A 21,066-nucleotide genomic window follows, 5' to 3' on the forward strand; every position below is an offset into this window, starting at 1 on the left:
AAATGCCTTGAGCTGCCCCAGGGGGACAGGGCATGTCCCAATTTACCTATGACTGTTAAGTGAGAGTTGTTTAGCTGGCTGCTGAGAGAAAGTCCTGTAAGAAAGACCAACTGCATCCTTTGCAGGGTTAGTACAAAATCAAATGGAAGGTCCCTGAGAAGACTTTGGGCCAAGTGCAGAGGCCCAGGTGACGTCATTGATCACAAGCCAGGAGGCTGCTCTGCTCCGAGTTGCCATGGAATGTGCATTGACGCTAGCCATTGCAGGAGGAATTGAGGGCTAGGCTCCAAAGAAGAATATTCCTGCCTTTGTGGCCAGGGTGCACACCAGGAGGACCATGGGCTGGAGGCCCTTAGAAGCGATGACTTTTTCAGTCTGGTTCTTCTATTTGGGAGAGAGGCTGGCCCATTTATTTCAGGGAGCTCCAGTTGTCCAGAACAGATGCCAACTGCTGCAGTGTCTGCCACGGACCCAGGGCCCTGCCCTTAGGGACAGAGTGGGAAATCCAGCCTCAGTTTTCCCTCAGTCCTCTCTCCATTCCCTTGTAAGGAGCCTCATTCCTGCCTCACAATGTCCTCTCCATTCCCTGCTTGGTGCACTTGCGTGGGAGCTAGGGCCATGACAAAGCAATGCACTTGCCCCCAAGATCCCTGGGTCCGCAGACATTTCAAGAAGCTGGTTCATCAGTAGGCTGTGGCACACTCGCCAGCTCCCCTGTGGTGCTCTGAGGCCTGTCCCCAGTGTCCTTGCTGGGTGTGGCACCCACACTCCCCCGGTGTGCCCTGCCTAGCTGGAGGGACAGCTGCCTCATCCCCTTTGACCCACCTCACCACTATCTGCCCTGCTCCCCTGCCCTACAGCCCTCTGCTGCCCAGACCCTACCTGCTCTGTGCAACTGTCCCCAGTGCCTTCAGCTCAGCTCCATGCTCTGTGCTTACAGACATAGAACTGACCCTGGCTGAGCACGTACCTGTGCGCCTTTCCTCTTTGGCCACAGGTCCTTCCTCCCTGGCCACACTGAGCAGACAGAGGATCCTAGGTAGGAAAAGGCAAGGAGAGTTCCAGCAGGGCAAGTTCTTTTTCTATGTGGTCGTTGCTGCCCCCAAGTGGTGATTCATGAGTGGCACACCCTGGGCTTGTGTGCCTCCACCTGACTCCCCTGGCAGTCAGTTCTGGGCCCTGTGTCAGCAGGGACCGTGGACTGTGTTGGCCAGGTCAGAGGTGGCCTCCATGTGACTTCAACAGAGATCGCCATCCAACCCTGTCTCCTTCTTTGCTCAGCCTTCCTCGCCCTATGGAAACAGTGCCATTCCCTTTCCTGTGAGAACGGCTCTGGTGGATTCACAGGTTTGGGAATTCTCTAGGTTACAAATGAAGCTGAGGACCTTGTCCCAGACTCCACCCTTCTCCTGTCTTCCCTGTGTTATGCTCATAAATACATGGAAGGTGAACTCCTTAAAGGAGCTGGATAGACCCAACTGTGTTAAGGGCAGCAGGGGGCAGCAGGGAGGCAGTGATCCAGTCCTCACTCTACACCAGTGCTGGGGCCTCGCCACCCTTCGCCAGCTGCTGATCACCTGCCCTTGGCCTTTTAGGGTCTGGAAATCTGTGCATGAGGCCTGCAGAGTGTGCCTCAACTGTCTCCTTTCCTATGTGGTTGTTGCTGCCCCCAAGTGGTGATTCATGGGTGGCACACTTATATTTGGGAGACAAACCCAGCTCAATTAACCATCTGGAAATTCCTTAGTGACACAGGACAACATTACGAGGTTTAGTTTAAAGATCTTGATTGGCTTTTATTTGTGATGCTAGAATTGGACAACTTACCATGCTGTAGATGGACTGCGTGTTGTGATGCCCTGAGCCCCTGCAGTAGGTTTTGTAGACAAAGGCTGAGGAGAGCAGACTCAGAGACCACCATTGTTTCAAGGTACTGACCAGAGACTTACAAAGGAGAGAACTTCCTTATCATCCTGGGGCAGTCTGGCCTTTTTTAGAGTTTAGCTTTTATCCAGCTGTCTCGTGATTTCTCAGAAGGTCAAACACCCTGGATGATCAGAGGAGGTGGCTCCACTTTGCTTTGGTCTGTGACCTAATGCAGGGACTCATCCTAAACTGTGGCCCCCTACATACTTTACTGGACACTGGGCATTAAAGAAGTGACCTTGACAGGGTGGAGGACTCGTGTCGTGGTGGTGATACCAAAGGCAGGACAGGCAACACCGGGTCTGGAGGGAGCCCGTTTGCCCTCCCCACACCCAGACCCCCACCGCCGCCTTCTCCCCTGCCTCTGGTGGCCACTGTCTTGCATGCCTCACAGGGCTTCAGCTTGCATCAGTTCTCTGATCCATGAACAAGGATGTCTTCATTCAAGTCCTCACTGTGCCTTGAGTGGCTTCGTCTTTTCAGGGGAAGGGAGAAGTGCGGAAGGCAGTGGTGGGGAGGATGGTGGGGAGGAAAGATGAGGGGAGGGAAGGATGGAGGCAGAGGATGCATGGGGACAGGACGGGAGGAGGGGCAAGGAGAATGGGGAACGGGGGTGTGGAGTGACACGGCTCCATGTTGTGTGAGTAGCTGGTCAGTTATTAAGGGAATTTACTGCCTGTCCTGTTTTCTCCTGGGAATTTGTGTTGTGGCTTCATTGTGTGAGTGGAAAGGTCACAATTCCAGGTAATGAAACAGCGGTTGGGCAAACGCGTCTGTGCTGCTGTGTTAAGCAGAACGTCAAGATGCCGTCACTGGAGCTGGAGGCTGGGAGCTTCCTTGCTGTCCCTCTCCTGCCTGGGGCTATTACGTAAGGACAGCAAGTTCCCAGATGCTCCCACCCACATGCCCAGGCATACTCCAGGTCCAAAGAGTGTAGGGCATAGGATTCGGCAAGAGGAGGCGTCCCATGAAGTGGGGGTCCCTGAAGATCAGCTCTCTGTGCTCCCGAGCTGTGCTGCTCCATGGCAAACCCCAGTCTAGCTGCGTGATTCAGGGCAAAATGGGGCTTTCAGGCAGTCTCCTTGGTGAACTGGCCCAGCAACCAGCTGATGAACCTCACCAAGAACAGGGGAAATAGAAGGGATTTGCAGCGAGGACAAGATGGGGACATGCATGTCAGTCACGGAGACCATGAGGAAGCCTAGTAGGTCTTAGCTCCCCACTCCTGACTGTCCCCACTCTGCCCACTGCAGTTCCCAGCTCCTCTTCTTTCCTGGGGCATGCCACTGCTGATGATGGCCGGGAAAACGGGCAAGTGCGTGTCACAGAAACCACATCTGTTCCACCTTAGGCGTAAATCGTTTATTGTTCTTTTCATTAAGCCATGTATAGGATTAGTAGTTTTATTATAAAAGCAATGCTTTGGCAGTAAGATGGAAATCAAATTTATAGGCTAAGCTATATTGTCGAGAAGGACCCCATTCATCGAGAACCAGCATCTGAGACTTTGGAAAAGCAGCTGAAGCAAATCAGCTTGTGTGTCCTGTGCTGCGTGGTGAAGTCATTGAGCTTCAGATTGGGGTTGACTGGGAAGGTTTGTGATGGCCAGAGGAGGACAGCAAGTCGGCTACTGAGTGAAAGGGAGGCAGGAGGACCCGGGTTGTGTGCATGCTACTATCTGATGGAGTCAGAGGGGCGCGCTGTGCAGACCTGGCCACACAACAGCACGTGCACATTCCTGATGTCCTCAGATCACTGGGTCTTGGTCTTCAGGGTCTCCCTGTGCTGTTCCACCAGGGAACCAATCCACTCCATGGTCCTCTGTTTGGCTTCCTCCCAACTGAAGAGGGGCTCATACCCCAGATCTTGCTGAGCTTTCTTGTAGGAGAAAGTGAACACACTGTTGGATAATGTCACCAAGTGGCGGTCGAAGGGGGGTCGATATTTGTAAATTGGGGTCAACAGGAAGCTCACTACTTCCAGTAGGAAGCTGAGCCAGTACTGCAGAGGTAGCGGGAGGCTCGGTCTGGGATCCAGGCAGAGGCCCCACTTTTGGCTCAGGGTGTAGTTGAGGTTGTCATAGCTCTGGTGAGGGGTGTCATCTGAGATGTAGTAGAACTGTCCTCGGATGCTCGGGGCCTTCTTGGGGTCCCGTAGTGCCCTCGTGGCCAGAATGTGAGCCCATGCCACGTTGCCCACATAGACTGGGTTGGCTATGGAGAACTTGCCGTTACTTATCAGGATCCCTTTGTTCTTCAGGGAGTTATTTATCATTCGAGCAAGAAATTTGCTTCCTTCCCCATAGATGTACATGGGCCTTAAGGCACAAGTGTACAAGGTGCCGCCATTTTTAAGGGTGTACCCATTGGCTGCCAGCACTGACTTCTCAGCCAACTTTTTGCTGTATGGGTATGGAGCAGACCATGCACTTTCATGGTGTTCTGCCTCGTGGCCATTCCTGATGATCTCCTTGTACGAGTTGGGTCCAGCTACTTCCAATGAGCTGGTGTAGATGAAGATCGGCACACTGGCTTGGACACAGGCCTGCAACAGGAGCTGGGTACCTGCCATGGGGAACAAGCTGTCGTTATCAGGAAATAAACCCAAGTGTTCTGACTCTCATGGTCACATTCACTCCCTGTCCACACCCAGTGAGGGAGGTGGTTGTTGTAATTCCAGAGGATGTCATTCCTGGTTTCTGGATGGGATGTGTCCATTCTGCAGCCACGGGAACTCCCCAAAGCTGAGAACTACATGGGCACTGTGCAGAGCAGGGATTTCTAGACTTGTTTTTCATTTCCCTATGTGTGTGTGTGTGTGTGTGTGTTTGTTAATTTTTTGGTATATTTTAATTTTGGATAAATGTAGCATTGCCAGTTTATGTTTCCAAGTGAGAGCATTCAGAAAAAAATCCTCATTTATCATCCCTACCATCTCATGAAGGCCATGTTGCTCCAAATCCAACAAATCAGAAGGCTCCACTTTCTGATTAGGGAGCAATCTGACCCTCAGCCACCCAAGGACACAGCCTGATTCCCGTCACACTCACTCCCACTCCACTGTGCACTGGCGACACATACTCTGCCATGTACTCCAACTGATTGTGGTTTTCTCATAGACTAGTGAACACTTGGTCACCAGGACTGCTCTTTAGGTCCCTGCAGAAAGTGTTCATGAATTGTGGGATGATGCTGGAGGCTCAGACTGTGTCTGTGTGTTCCCTGTAAAGTTGGTGCCTAATTTTGGCTATGGCCCTGTTGACCTCTTTGTGGACACTGAGGGTGATAAACTTTCCTATTACATAATACCCAGAGCACTGCACTGGCCTTTCCTTTTGAGTCAGGTGGTTGGAAGCTTTCGCCCCCTGCTGGTGATCCATGTAATGGGAGCATCATGTGGCATCCTTATGGCTGTGCAGAATGAAGCTCACAGCTGAACCTACCCTTGAAGAAGAAGGGCATCTGGGCCAAAGGGTCATTCTTCGTGTGTGTGTGTGTGTGTGTGTGTGGTCACATGTATGAATGTGGTGTGGTGCCTCTGCTCCCTCAAGATCATGCAATATGATTTTCTAGAGAGAGACTCCCTTTTCAATTTTTCTTTCTTTCTTTTTTTCTTTCTTTTTTTTTTTTTTTTTTTTTTTTATAACAAAGTAAGTCCATTGCAAGAGAGAACTTGGGACTGGTTTACCAAGGGTGGAAATGGCCATCATTGTAACATATTTTCTCAGCTGGCAGTTGGTATAATTGGTATAGCGAAGTGACCCTCTCATTGTTTTGTCTTCCTTTTCACATCCCCTACATTTGGAGCTGTGGACAGTAGTGACAAAACCCTGAAAAGTGATCTCCTTGTGCAGTCGTCATGGTGTGGGAGCAGGTAGTGGTGTTGTTAAGCAGATACCAGCATGGGACCTATTCTAGCTGGTGCTGGAGCCCCCAAGCACTTAGTTGCTCTAGAGCCAGAGTTAGTGAGTAGAGGAAATTTGGAGGTCAAGGCATGGAGGACAGAGGGCCAGCGTTTGACTGATTGTGGTGCTTGCAAAGCAGTCTCCATTACTTCTCAGCTTTTTGGCTAAGATCAAATGAAGAGGGGCCAGTGCTGTGGCACAGAGGGTTAACACCCTGTTCTGAAGTGCCAGCATCCCATATGGGCTCTGATTCGAGACCTGGCTGCTCCACTTCTGATCCAGCTCTCTGCTATGGCCTGGGAAGGCAGTAAAGGATGGCTCAAAACCTTGGGCCCCTGCACCCACATGGGAGACCAGGAAGAAGCTCCTGGCTCCCGGCTTCAGATTGGCACAGCTCTGGTTGGTGGGGCCAATTGGGGAGTAAACCAGCAGATGGAAGACCTCTCTCTCTCTCTCTCTCTCTCTCTCTCTGCCTCTCCTTCTCTCTCTGTGTAACTCTGACTTTTAAGTAAATAAATAATTCTTTTAAAAAAAGAGATCAAATGAAGAGTTGGTTTCCAGGGGACAAAGGGATGATGTCAACAGTTAGGAGCTTGTGTTTTGTGTCTAGATTTCAAGTCAGTTGGGAAGCCACACTTCAGAGAGAAACTCCAAGGCTTTTTGGCTGATGGCCTAATTAGTGTGTCTTTGAGGATGTGGTCAGAGCTGCTTAGCTCCTCAGTGGGGCAGTAGGAAGCTGTGGTTAAGGAAATGTTATAGGAAGACACATGTTGTATCGTTCTGTCCTGGTGGACCTCTGTGGCCTGGCTTGCCAGTTCTCTTGAAGGCAGTTCATTTTCTTTGTTTTTGTTGTTTTAGACTTACTTATTTGAAAGGCAGGGTCACACACACACACACACACACACACACAAACACACACAGCTTCTATCCTCTGGTTCATTCTCCAAATGTCAAAGTCAGGAGCCTCAAACTCCATCCAGGTCTCCCACAGGGTCACAGGGGCCAAGACATTTGGACCACCATCAGTTGCCTTCCTAGGTGCATTAGCAAGGAGCTGGATCAGAAGTAGAGCAGCAGGGACTCGAAGTGGCATTCGGACATAGGATGTTGGTGTTGTAATTGGCAGCTTAACCTGCTGTGCCACAAGAGATCCCAGAGCACATCTTTGATGTGGGCAGGAAATCCTTGCAGCGTCCTCTGATTCCCCACAGAAGGGCTAAAAGGATGGCCAAGGAAGCACCTTCAAAGTTTGGTTCTGGCCTAGAGGACGTGGGAGGGCATGGGATGGTTGGATTTCAAGTGCTAGGGTTGGCTTTTTATTAACTTAGATTGTAACAGTAAAAGAAGAGCATTTCTAGCCCTTGGGCCAGATAGATGTGAGTTGGTAGTCTCGCTCTCTTATTTACCATCTGGAGGCACTGCCACATTGCTTGCTCTCTCTCAGCCCTAGTATCCTCATCTAAAACACTGAGGATAACAGTCTTGAGCTCTTTCAGTTGGGAGTGAGAGGCAAAGGCACCTGTTATAGAGCACCGTAGGTGCCTGGCATGGGAGATTCTCTCCTTTCCTGTCCCATTTCTCTCTCTCACCTTCTCACCTGCTCCATCTCCTCCCCAGGCTACTCTTACCTCTCAGATTGACATCTATAATGATGTCTCGGTGAATGACACCTGTGACGTCAATGACACAGGCAGTGTGGATGACAACAGAGACTCCCTGGCAGGCTGTGTTGAGGCACTGTTCATCCAGAATGTCTCCTTCCAGCATGGTCAGCTTGGTCTTGTTCTGGAGCTCTGTGTGAACACAAGGCAGGTCATTGGGAAACTCTCTGGACTGTCCCAGAAGCTTCCTGGTAAAGGTGGCATTTCCCTAGGTGTTCAAGGACACTAACAGTGGAGGCATGGTGCTCAGGGGTCTCATTCTCCATCCCCACACTCAAACACACTTGGTACAAGTCAGCAAAGACACAGAAATTTGGATGTGCAGCATGGGAATGAGCAAACATCTGTTTCTACTCCATGTCATTCCAGAAAAGAAATATGAACAGGGAGCTAAGTGTGGCTGGAACATAAATATCATTAAATAGAGTCAGGGGAAATTCATTAAGTTAATTAAGGAGAGGGGGTGGTGTACAGAGTTGGATGTAAGAGGAAAGAATCTGAATTTAACTCTGTGGGGAGTAGGAAATTGAATGTTTATTTGGAATAGGAGGAAAAATAGAGGTACAGTTGTCGGGTAGGAAGTTAGCTTTGGCCTCAGGATGTCAAATGGACTGGTCTAGGGAGTGTAAGAGAAGCAAGGTGATCCTGAGAACGTCCGTGGAAAGTTCAGACAAGCAGGACCAAAGCAGGGTTACAGTGGTGGGAGCAGAGGAGATAGGCCAACATGTTCAGTTCAGACCTCCTCTGGACAGGTCCTGGTACTCAGTGGATATGGGATGAGAGGAAAGGAGCAAGCATGATGAGGCTTATTGTGCCTGCTTAAGATTATAGTTATTTTGATTAGCCCTTAATAGTGAGGGGACTGAGGATCAGACCACTTATGAGACAGACTGAAGATGGTACTTGTAGTGCAGATTTGAAGCTGCCTCCCTGCCTCCAACCATCACTCACTTTACCTACATCTCACATGTAGGACTGGCTGTTTAGAATCAGCTTTTCTGAGGCAGAGTGAGGGTGAATCTATTTAACTGACATTGACAATTAAGGCAGAGGAATAGGAAGAGAATGAATGAGTATATACCATCAAACTGAAAAACCTAGAAGAAATGGCCAAATGTCTGGTGTACAGAACTTTCCAAAATAGAACCATGAAGACATAGAAACCTAAAAGGACCAACAATTAGTAAGGGGATGAATGAATGATAAAAAGTTTCTCAAGAACAAAAAGAAAGGACTCGATGGTTTCACACCCAGCTATTATATTAATAGTTGGTTTCCACCCAACTATGAAGGAAGAACTAATGCAAATTCTTGTTAAACTAGTTAAAAAAAATTCAAAGGGCAGGAATCCTAGCAAACTCATTTTACAAGCCACCATTACCTTGATCCTCACAACGGTAACAAAATGTATAGACCAATATCCGTGATGAATACAGATGCTAAAGTTCTCAACAAAATACTAGTAGATTGAATCCAACAACACATCAAAAAAGACAATTCACTTTGATCAACTTGAATTTGTACCAGGGGTGCAGGTATGGTTCGGATCTCTCTCTCTCTCTCTTTGTCTCTCTGCCTCTCCTCCTCTCTCTGTGTAACTCAGACTTTCAAGTCAATAAATAAATAAATCTTTAAAAAAGAGAAAAGCCATCAAAAGACTGCTAGCAATGATAAGCAACTTCAATAAAACTGTAGAATACAAAATCAATACACATAAGACAATAGCATTTTTATACCAATAGCAAAAATACTGAGGAAGAAATATAACAGAAATCTGCTTCACTACAGTTACAAAAATAAATAAAATCCCTTGGAATAAAACTAAACAAGAATGTGAAAGATCTCTACAATGAAAATTATAAAGCACTAGTGAAAGAAATTTTAAAAAACAAAAATTGGAAGACATCTCATGTTTATGGATTGGAAGAAAGTATTATTTTTAAAAAATATTTAATTCTTTGAAAGGCAGAGAGAGGGCCTGGAGCTGTGGCACAGTAGGTTGATCCTCTGCTTGTGGCGCTGGCATCCCATATGGGTCTGCTGCAGAGCGAAATAATTCAAACCTTCTGCGCAGGGATTTCCCCCCACCATAGCCGGTTCTAGTCCCAGCAGCTCCTCTTCCCATCCAGCTCTCTGCTGTGGCCTGGGAGAGCAGTAGAAGATGCCCCAAGTCCTTGAGCCCCTGCACCCACGTGGGAGACCCAGAAGAAGCTCCTGGCTCCTAGTTTTGGATTGGCACAGCTCCGGCCGTTGTGACCATTTAGGGAGTGAACCAGTGGACGGAAGACCTTTCTCTCTGTCTCTCCCTCTCACTATCTGTAACTCTACCTCTCAAATAAATAAATAAGATCTTAAAAAAAAAGAAAGGCAGAGAGAAAGAGAGCGAGAACGTCCATCTGTTGGTTCACTTCTCAAATGGCTACAACACTCAGGTCTGGGCCAAACTGAAGTCAGAAGTCAGGAACTCCATCCTGGTCTCCCACATAGGTGGCAGGGGCCAAATACTGAGCCCTCTTCTGCTGCTTCATCAGGAGCAAAACAGGAAGCTGAATAGAAAGCACGTAGCTGGGACCTGAGTCAGGAGTCTGATATGGGGTGCTGGTTTTCAAGCGGCAGCCTAAACTGCTGCAGTACAGTGTCGGCCCTGAGAATTAATGTGTTTAAGTTGTCCATACTGTGTGTAGCAGTTTACAGATTCAGTGCAATCCTCATCAAAATACCGACGACATTTTGCATAGAGCTCAAAAAAGGAAAAACATTCTAAAATTCATATGAAAGCCCAAAAATCTCAGAAGAGCCAGAACAATCCTGAAGGAAAGAAACAAAGCTGTGAGCATCACACTAACTGACTTCAAAACATACTACAAAATCACTGTGGCCAAAATAACATGTATTGGCATGAAGAAAACATACATAGATTAATGGGACAGAATAGAGAACCCAGAGATACATTTATATATAGGCAACTGATTTTCTTTTTTTTTTTAAGATGTTTATTTATTTATTTATTTGAAAGGTAGAGTTATAGACATAGAGAGAGAGAGAGAGAGAGAGAGAGAGGTCTTCCCTCCGCCGGTTCATCCCCCAAATGGCAGCGACAGCCGGCGCTGTGCCGATCCAAAGCCAGGAGCCAGGTGCCTCCTCCTGGTCCCCCATGCGGGTGCAGGGGCCCAAGCACTTGGGCCATCCTCCACTGCCTTCCCAGCAGAAAGCTGGACTGGAAGAGGAGCAACCGGGACTAGAACCTGGTGCCCATAAGGGATGCTGGCGTCGCAGGCAGAGGATTAGCCAAGTGAGCCACAGCGCCAGGCCCTGGCAAATGATTTTCAAAAAGGCGGTGAAAGCATACATTGGAGGAAGGACAGCGTCTTCACTAAGCGGTACCAGAGCAACTGGATAGTCATAGGCAGAATCAAGAAACTAGGTGCTATATCTCACCTTATACAAAAATCAAATCGTATTGGATCAAAGATCTAAATATAAGACCTGAAACAACCTCTGCTAGAAGCATTATAAGGAAAATACTTGCAGACATTGGTACAGGCAACTATTTTTCAAGTGAGATCCCAAAAAGCACAGGCAACAAAAAACAAAGTTAGACACATGGGCTTATAACAAACTAAGCAGCATCCACAAAGCATAGGAAACAATCAACAGAGTGAAGGGGGAACCAGCAGTATATATAGCAGAAAATATTTTCAAACTCTTCATTTGAGAAAGGATTAATACACAGAATACACGAGTAACTCAAAAAACCCAACACAAAGCATCAAACAGTCCAGTTATGAAATAGACAAAGGATCTGAGCAAACGTTTCTCCAAAGAAGATATACAAATGATCAACAAATACATGAGGCAAATGCTCAATATTACTAACTATCAGGAAAATGCAAATAAAAGCCACAGTGAAATATCATCCCACTCGAGTAATCACTAACATCAAAGAGACAGAAAATAACAAATGTTGGCAAGGCTATAGGGAAAATGAAACCCTATACACTATTGGTAGAAGGTAAATTAGTGCGGTCATTATGGAGAAAAGAATGGAGTTTCCTCAACAAACTAAAAGCAGATCTAGCAAATGACTCAGCTATCCCACTTCTGGGCAGAGAGCTGAAGGAAATGAGATCAGTATATCAAGGAAAACTGCATTCCAGTGTTCCTTGCAGTACAATTCATGACAGACAAGCCATGTGTCCATCATTCATGGATGAATGGATAAAGAAAACATGTATAAACATACAAGGGAATATTAAGCATAAAAATGACATCCCGACATTTGTGGCAAAATCTATGGAATTGAAGGTTATTATTTTAAGTGATAAGTGTGATCCAATGATAAATATCATATGTCCTGTCTTATTTGTGGAAATTGAAAACGTCAGACTGATTCCTCAAGGCTGGGAAGGACAAGGGATAGGGATATAGGGAGATTGGATAATGGGTGCTGAAACACAGATACAATGAACAAGTTGTAGTGTTCCACAGCCCAGTGGGGGCAAACAGTTCATAATAATGTATTAAATATTGTATAAAGAGCTTGAAGAGAGGACTTGGAAAGTTCCTTTTATTAAAAAAAGCAATGAAAATGCTATATTTTCCTGATGAGATCAGTGTATGCTGTATACATGCGTTGAAACATGGCACTGTACCCCACAAGATGTACAAGCCCTAATGTTAATAAAAAATATTAAAGCTAAAATACAAGAAGAATGACAGTGGGAGAGAAATTGAGGATGACAAACTCAGGGAGCAGACTCAGGGATGCAAACTCAGGTTGCATCCAAGTTGGAATGCAACCACAGCCAGTTCTTTTCTTTAGGATCTGATGAATTCTGTCTACAGTCAGCCCCTTTCCATTGTCAGGAGTCTCCAGGCAGGTCCTGAAGACAAGGAAGATAGGGAAGAGGCTGCAGGAAGGAGCTGGGACTCCTAGGAGTGGGTTCTCTCTGATGGTCTCCACCTTTGAGCCCTCCTCCCTTGTGCTGACTTCAGACACTGGCTCAAAGAGAGGCCTCACCCCATGTGTTCCAGGAACCTGGTGAGCCCAGGAGCGGGCACTTCGGGTGTGTTGCTGATGGAGCCAGAGCTCCCTTCTTCTCCCAGCACTGGGCACTTGGCAAGTGGTTTATGTAGACTGAGTTGGCAGTTGTTCTTCAGGTGTGAACTGGGGTAGAAGGAGGCCCAGGGAGAGGCTATTAGTCCTGCTGCAGCAGAACCTCCAGGGCTCCAGTCCATCTTCTACCTATGGGAACTTGCATAAGTTCGTGAACTTCTCTGTGTCTGTCTCCATCTGGGCTAAGGGGAGGATGTTTCCCCTCCTAGGGTTCTTACCAGGAGCAAGTGAGTCTGCATGCAGGGAGCTATGTGTGTGCAGTGCAGGGGTCTCAGGGCAGCCAGTGGCTACACATGGACACCCAGAGCCTAGGGGCTGGAGAGAGAGAGACAGGAAATTGGTTTGTGGCACCCAGCAGCGCCACGGGAGAGACTGAAGATTCACTTTGCCAGGAGGCAGTCCCAGGGCCATGTGCTGGGGTTCTAGTCTGAGCCGTGCTCCCCATCAACCAGGGAGCCTCACGCAAGGCCCCCTGCTTCCCTGGACCTCAAAGTCCTCCTTATCCAGATGGGTGATCGCCCCTGCTATGTTCCCTACAGAGTTGTTACGTGAAGAAATCGCCATCCAGGCAGCTCTTGGCTTTGCCCCAGGGCAGCAAGCTGGGGAAGGAATGGTGAGCTGCTCCAGCCACTTCTGAAGCCCTTTTCTTGTGGTGCAGAGGAGCAGAGAAATGGTCAGAAAGACATGCACGAGGAATCCAGGGAAGGCACATCCAGGCTGTTCTGTCTCTCAGTCTGGGTCCTGCTCTGCGCTGTGCACTTGTGCTCCTGCTCTGTCGCTCTCTGTCTCTCTCTCTCTCTTTTTATAAAACTGTAATTTAATAAATATTAATTTTGAAAGTACAACTTTTGGATTATAGAGGTTCCCCCCCCATAACCACCCCCCACCCACAAACCATACCATCTCTTACTCTCTCTCACATCCCATTCTTCATTAAGATTCATTTTCAATTATTTTTATATACAGAAGATCAGCTTAGTACATACTAAGTAGAGATTTCAACAGTTTGCACCCACACAAACACACAAAGTATAAAGTACTGTTTGAAGACTATTTTTACCATTAATTCTCATAGTCCAACACATTAAGGACAGAGATCCTACATGGGGAGTAAGGGCACAGTGACTCCTGTTTGTTGATTTAACACTTGACACTCTTATTTATGATGTCAGTAATCACCCGAGGCTCTTGTCTTGAGCTGCCAAGACTATGGAAGCCTCTTGAGTTCACAAACTCTGACCTTATTTAAACAAGGCCATAATCAAAGAGGAAGTTCTTTCCTCCCTTCAGAGAAAGGTATCTCCTTCTGGCCGGCGCCGCAGCTCACTAGGCTTATCCTCCGCCTTGCGGCGCCAGCACACCGGGTTCTAGTCCCGGTCGGGGCACCGGATTCTGTCCCGGTTGCCCCTCTTCCAGGCCAGCTCTCTGCTGTGGCCAGGGAGTGCAGTGGAGGATGGCCCAAGTCCTTGGGCCCTGCACTCCATGGGAGACCAGGCGAAGCACCTGGCTCTTGCCATCGGATCAGCGCAGTGCGCCGGCCGCGGCGGCCATTGGAGGGTGAACCAACGGCAAAGGAAGACCTTTCTCTCTGTCTCTCTCTCTCACTGTCCACTCTGCCTGTCAAAAAATAAATAAATAAATAAATAAATAAATAAATAAAGGTATCTCCTTCTCTGATGGCCCATTCTTTCCACTGGGATCTCACTCACAGAGATCTTTCATTTAGGTTGGTTGGTTGGTTGTTTTTTTTTTTTTTTTTTTTTTTTTTTTTTGCCACAGTGTCTTGGCTTTCCATGCCTGAGAAACTCTCATAGGCTTTTTAGCCAGATCCAAATGCTTTAAGGGCTGATTCTGAGGCCAGAATGCTGTTTAGGGCATTTGCCATTCTATGAGTCTTGTGTGTATCCTGCTTCCCATTTTGGATCATTCTCTCCTTTTTAGTTCTATCAATTATTATTAGCAGACACTGGCATTATTTATGTGATCCCTTTGACACTTAATCCTATCTTAATGATCAATTATGAACTTAAACTGATCACTTCAACTAGTAAGATGGCATTTGTACCTGCCAACTTAATGGGATTTGCTCCTGTTCTCTCTAACTGCCCCCCCAACACTGAGCTCTACCTCACTTCCCTTTATTTTGCCTTCCCTGCAAATGCTGTGTGAACCACAAGAGCAAAACAGAAACAAGCAGGACCCAGGGCAGTTGGGAGAGGCAGGGACCCACTGCTGAGACCTCCAGGCTGTTGGTCCTTGCAGGTGTGCACAGTGAGTGCCAAGTCATAAATCCTCATGAGCATGGGAGTTGTGAACACAGGAAGGCAGTGATGTGTGGATTTTTCCATGAGAAGAGAGGACTAGAAGTGGAAGTGCTGGCCTGCAGATCGTCTCTCCGGCCCTGGATGTAGCCACGTTCCTGTCTCCTACACTGACTCCAGGGTCTTTCCTACTATGCCTGCTGGGATTTCCTTTCTGATGACTGTGGACGTGAGGTTAGCCTTGGTTGTGCTACAACTTCTCTTGATTTGCTAGGCAAGGACCCCCTCCCCGCACCCACACAGATCGTACAGTGGAGCCTCAGCACCCAAGGCTCGCGTTCACTTACTTGAAAATTCCTCCTTCACTCCTGGTTGGAAGACCTTGTCCAGGATCCTGATCTCCTGCAGTCCCTGCTCCTGGACCAGCAGGTGGACGATCCTCTGACCCAGAAACCCTCCTGCTCCTGTCACCAGGCAGCTCCACCCAGACATGGCCATTCGTGGATACAAGGAAACGGTGCTAGGAACCAGGAATCACCTCCCTGAAGATCTGGTTACTGGGGAACCCTGGAGAAAACTAAAAACAGAAGTCAAATTGGCACAAGGTCACAGAAACTTCTTCTGTCCATGTAATGTGAAGAAGGAGCTGAGCTTCAGTTCTCCTACTACACACTCACAGCACAGGTCGCTTCTGTGACCTCAGAATGTGCAGGGAATTCCCTAACCCACCCAGCAATGAGTCAGTTCTGCTGCAGACACCAGCTGGGTATCCTCTAGTCCAAGTCTGCTCTGACTCTGGGTCCCTGGATGCAGCATCACATCCCACAGGCTGAGGGCTCAGGGCCCCTCCCCGCCAGCCTCAGATGCCCAACACAAGCCCCTGTTGTTTTACCTGTGCTTCTGACTCCCTCCCTCTTAACTGGGGATCCCAGAATCCCTCCTTGGGCTTGGTGAAGTTACTTGAGCAGCTTGCGGAGCTTGGGAAACAGGTTTGTCAATTTATAGAGAGGATTATACAAAGAATGCAGCAAAAGAGAGTCAAAGGCTGAGGCGTTTGCAGATGCTGTGGCCTCCAGGAATGCCTGTGCATTTAGCTCTCTGGAAGGTCTTTTGATCCTCTCCTTATGGAGATTTTGTTGCATGGTTTTATAAGACTTTGTTGCATAGTTGTGACTGAAGCATGGATACTGTGTTGAAATGTGACATGTGATTGGTGAGAAGGTGAATGACCCAGTGTGGGACTGGGCAGGGAAACCCAGCAAAGCCTATCAGTTTAGATTCTTCAGAATTTCTTCCTTGAGGGTATGGGGTGGGTGGGATCCCTCTGCAACGAGGAGGGCCTTATAGCCTAGTATCCAAGCTTCCATTACCTGCTGTGGGGAGGGATATGGTCCAAAAACAGTGGTTAAAACCCCGTGTTTATCTGTCTACCATCTATCTTTCTATCTTTCTATCTATCTATCTATCTATCTATCTATCTATCTTAATATCCTAGGCCTTCCTATTTTTTCCTCTTAAGCTTTTACTAGATGAAATTCTGTTAAGTTATTTAGAAGTTTATTTATTTATTTTCTTTTTATTTGAAGGCCAAAAGAGGAAGAGAGGGAGGGAGGGAGGGAGGGAGGGAGGGAGAGAGAGAGAGAGAGAGAGAATGAATCTTCCATTCAAGGGTCCACTCCACAAATGCCTGCAGGAGCTGGGGCTGGGCCAGGTTGAAACCAGAAGCCTGGAAAACAATCCAGATATCCCACATGAAAAGCAGCTACCCAAATACTTGATGCATCTACCTGCACGGCCCTCCCCTCTCCCACTCCCTCTCCCATCCCGCCCTTCATCAAGTTTCATTTTCAATTACCTTCATATACAGAAGATCAACTTAGTATATACTGAGCAAGGATTTCAACAGGCTGCACTCACACAGCTGCCCAAGGTACAGGGTATTGTTTGACTAGTAGTGTTGTTTTTAAATTTCATAGTAAAACACATTAAGGACAGAGATCCTATGTGGGGAGCCTGTACCCAGTGACTCCCATTGTTGATTTAACAATTGGCACTCTTATTTATGGCATCAGCAATCACCCGAGGCTCTTGCCATGAGCTCTCTAGGCTATGGAAGCCCCTTGAGGTTTTTATATTTTTGTCCCAGGGATTTCCTTTCACCGCCCAGACCATCTTGTCCCCTTTCCTATAGGGGATTGACCAAGAGACCCTGGGCCTGTTGTCAATCTTTATCTGGACTCATCTGCCTATTATTGTCTCAGGCATTTCCAGATCAGGTTTTTTATTATAATCTTTGACATCTGAATTATAAAAATTCTCCAAACTCAGATATATACAGAAAACTTGTTAAGCCTGCTCTATAATGTTGAATAACCAGTAGGGGTTTCCTCTGGTCCACCCAACCTTCAGTAGAGCTGCATTAAACCAAATCTTTGTTTTAACCCCATCAATGTCCATTTTATTCATTTCATTTCTTTTTTTAAAGATTCATTTATTTATTTGAGAGACGGAGATACAGAGAGAGAAGGGAGGAACAGAAGAAGGGGGAAGGAGGGAGAGAGTGAAAGATAAAGTACATGCCCATCCGCTAATTTACACCCCAAACACCCGCAACAGCTGGAACTTGGCTGGGTTCAAGCCAGGAGATGAGAACTCAACCTATCTTGCATGAAATGGTAGGAACCCAACTGGAGCCACCACTGCTCCCTCAGGGTCTGCATTTTCAGGCAGATGGAACCAGGGGTGATGTAGGGACTTGAACCCGGACACTCCCGCAGGGAGCAACTTTGGGAGAATGTGGCCAACGTTCAGACAGACTGAAATCTGAGCTCAGTCTGCTTTCAAAGTCTGACCCAGCACTCTCTTTTACTTTCATTTTAGCTGTTACAGAAAACAATAACCAAAAGATTGGCTATTTCACTTTTTCCTCTGGATTTCTTTGTGCGTCCAGTGAACCAGATCCTGGAAGGTGGCTTCATCTCTCAGTTCCTTTGGCAACTTTGACCTTTCATGATTGATTTCAGTATAGCTGCCACTCTGTACCATGGGTGACTAAGTAGCCACCTAGGAATCAACACTTCCTCATCCCTCACCCTTTTATCCTTTCTCTTCCCAAACCACATGTTTCCACGAGCCAGCCTCTTTCTACAAAATCCCACTCCACTGCCACCAATTGTGAGATTCGGAAGGAAAAGACAAACTCAGTGTCGCTGCTCTACATGCACAACACAGATCACTCTGGTCTCACAGTATGCAGGGATTTCTCCCCCCACCCACTCAGAGCCAGTTCTTCTCTGGACAGCAGCTGGACATCCATCCTCTAATCCAAGTCAATTCTGATTCTGCACTCCTGGAGACAGCATCACATCCCATAGAGTGAGAGATCAGTCTCTGCTACCATTCCCACCCCCACATTATAGGGCAGTTGCAAGCCCAAGTTACTTTACCTGTGCTTCTGAGACACCAGGTAGAAGTTGGAGCTCCACCACACCTTTCTTGGCTTCAATTACTTTTCTTGAGTGACTCACAGACCTCAAGGAAACTCTTCTGATGTTTGCAAGTGTAGGGGCAAACAGAAATATCCCTTGGCCCTCTGAAACTCACTGAACTAAAGTGACAAATATTGAGTAATAGAAAAGCTATACAAATATATTGATGTGCAAAAGGAGGAAGTCACTGCACGAGGGAGATGACAGGTGTGTGAATGTTCCCTAGTCCAAATGATTCAGAAGCTCATGTACCTCTTTACCTACAGTGCAGGGGGAGAATTAGGTGTGTAAACAATATTTAAGGGAGTAGCAAGTGATTTTTAGGGGCCTTCATTGGATTTTGAGGACACTCTCTGGCCCAGGACAAAGTCCATTTGCCATCAGAACATCGGTTCGTAATTGATTCCCTATTTGAGAGCAAACTAGAGGACAATGGTGTGTGGCCAAATTCTGTTCATATGTGCTTACAAAGTTCAGTCTTTTTCCCTGTGATATGAATTCAGTTGGTGGAAGTTCAAAGGAAGGACCGGAGGTCTTCGTTTTTCCCCCCAAGAGTCCAGACTTCAAGGAGACAAGCTGGTCTCAGAGGAGAGCATCTTCTAGCACGTCCTTCTCTCTGAGTTCTTTATCTTAAAATAATCAGCACGTCAGAATGCCAGGTCTGGAGGTGACAGTCCCTGAATTCCTTCACCCGTTGCTGTAATGGGTACTGCAGGGTATTTGGATGTACAGACACACAGGGCCAGCTACGTGGGCAGGGACAAGGAGTGTCTATAAACTGTGCCAACCCCCAGGAGCCTCCAGGTGTTCAACTCACTGGAGGTGCTCAGAACCCCATCCTTTTGGACTTTTATGGAGACTTCACTGCAAAGGCATCAATGAAGTATGGACAGCCATGTTAGAAACAGAAAGGATGACCCACTGCTCACAGACTGGCTAGCAAGACACAAGGCCTGTCTCTTTAGATTCTCCAGTGTTCCTTCCTGAGGACCTGGGCCAGGACTGCTCAGTAATGTGGAGGGGTCTTATGATAACCTACTGAGAGTTTCTATGGCTTGCCTTGGGGAAGGCTACACTCCAGGAAACAATAACCACAGATGAAAATAAATACATATATATACTTATATATATGTATATAATATCACACCCCATTCGTTCCCTATACCTCATTATTGAAAAAATTCTATGTCCCTATGATCTCCAGGAGTAGTTGAAAGAAAATGAAAAGCTCTTACCTGTTAGGTTGCTTAAAACCCAGAGGAAAGGGCCCGGGTGCTGGTCTCACCTTTTGAGGCAGAACTGCAGCTTATATATATTGGCCTCTGACTCAGCCTCTCTTCTGGGACTCTCACTAACTATCATTGGCCACTCTCATTATGATAACAAGGCTGAGAATAACAGGGAATGTGTTAATGTTGCACCACTCATACTGGCATTCAAAGATCTGTGTCTTTAATCTTATCAAGCTGTGGGACGTGGTCAGGGACAAGTAGTCATGGAGAAGGGATGCAATCTCCAATCTAATCTATAAAATGTATTCTGGAATCACAGAGCACAGTATTTTCTTTCCCTTAGTTCTCATAAATATAACGTAGTGGTTGCTGATAATACTGAACAGGACTTATCAGTTGGACTGGGCTCTGCTGAAAATGTTTCTTATCTTGTCTCTGCCCAACCTCGTGAGACAGTGAGTCTACAGATCCTGAGAAAGGCATTATCCAGACATAGGAAGAGGAGTGTGAGATGCACCTTGTTTTCTTGGAAAGATCCAAGCTACCTCCCACTCTGGACATCCACAAGTGCTTTTCCTGCCTGGCAGGGCCATGCCAATGCTGGGTCTAGTCTTAGAAGGAGGCAGTACCAGGGCTCTGGTCACCATATTTGTCACACACCTGATTGTTCTGGCTCAAATGTCTGCCAGGCTGGCTCCTGGTCCCACAGCATCTCCACCTCATCCTCAGCCAGGGACTTTAGTACAGATAAACCTGCATCGAGCCAGGACAACAGGAAATCAGGTGCCTTGGGCAGTGCCTTGAAGGTTTGCACAACCTGAATTTGTTGTTAGAGGAGAGCTTCTGCAGGCCACCTTGGAATTTCTGGAGGTCTTGGGGTTTGATTAGTTTAGGCTGTAGATACTCTTAGCCATGAAGAGTATTTTTTGAGTTGTTTTTTTTAAATCTGAAGTTTGATGGGTTGAGATGAGGCCCAGTGCTTGTAATTTTATAAAAGTTCTGCAGGTGATTTCAGGGGTTGGAAACAGGATTCAGAACACCAGGACAGGTTAGACACCTTAAGGAGGAATGACAGTAATATTGAGCAAAAAGCCACAAGTTCTGTCCTGTGCCTAGCAGTGTAGTGGTAGGAGTGTTGTAAGGTATGATGGCTGTGCTGCCTGTCTGCTTTTAGAAGGGGAGACCCACACATGGCCAGTGTCCAGCATGAAGTACCTGGTTCTTGGCTCTTCTGCTGTTCCTGTTGAAGCCCCAAGTTCACTATTGTGGGGAGCAATCCGGACTAGACTAAGTTACTCGAATTAGGACTTATTCTATGCATCTGCTCTCCCACAATATGGCGCTGGGAGAGAAGTAAACAGCTTCCGCACAGCTGCCTCCAGTTCAACCAATTAACTGTAGGACTTGCTCCTGATTGGAGAGCAGCGTACTCAGCCGAGTTGGGATTGGCGGAGGAGGACTATAAAGGAGGAGAGAAA

At 47.2% G+C, this 21,066-nt stretch overlaps 1 protein-coding gene across 1 annotated transcript; it reads right to left on the minus strand.

The window, feature by feature from the left end:
• Positions 1 to 3,273: 3,273 nt before the first annotated feature.
• Positions 3,274 to 19,729, minus strand: LOC100346986 (3 beta-hydroxysteroid dehydrogenase/Delta 5-->4-isomerase). The gene is made up of 4 exons (XM_002715682.5): positions 19,592 to 19,729; positions 15,216 to 15,445; positions 7,459 to 7,623; positions 3,274 to 4,490 (listed from the first exon to the last, which is right to left on the minus strand). Exons 2-4 carry the CDS (start codon positions 15,364 to 15,366, stop codon positions 3,679 to 3,681), a joined length of 1,128 nt encoding a protein of 375 aa, XP_002715728.4. The 5' UTR covers positions 15,367 to 15,445; positions 19,592 to 19,729; the 3' UTR covers positions 3,274 to 3,678.
• Between the last annotated feature and the right edge of the window lie 1,337 nt (positions 19,730 to 21,066).

Source organism: Oryctolagus cuniculus, chromosome 7 (assembly GCF_964237555.1).
Source record: "Oryctolagus cuniculus chromosome 7, mOryCun1.1, whole genome shotgun sequence".
NCBI classification, from domain to species: Eukaryota; Metazoa; Chordata; class Mammalia; order Lagomorpha; family Leporidae; genus Oryctolagus; species Oryctolagus cuniculus.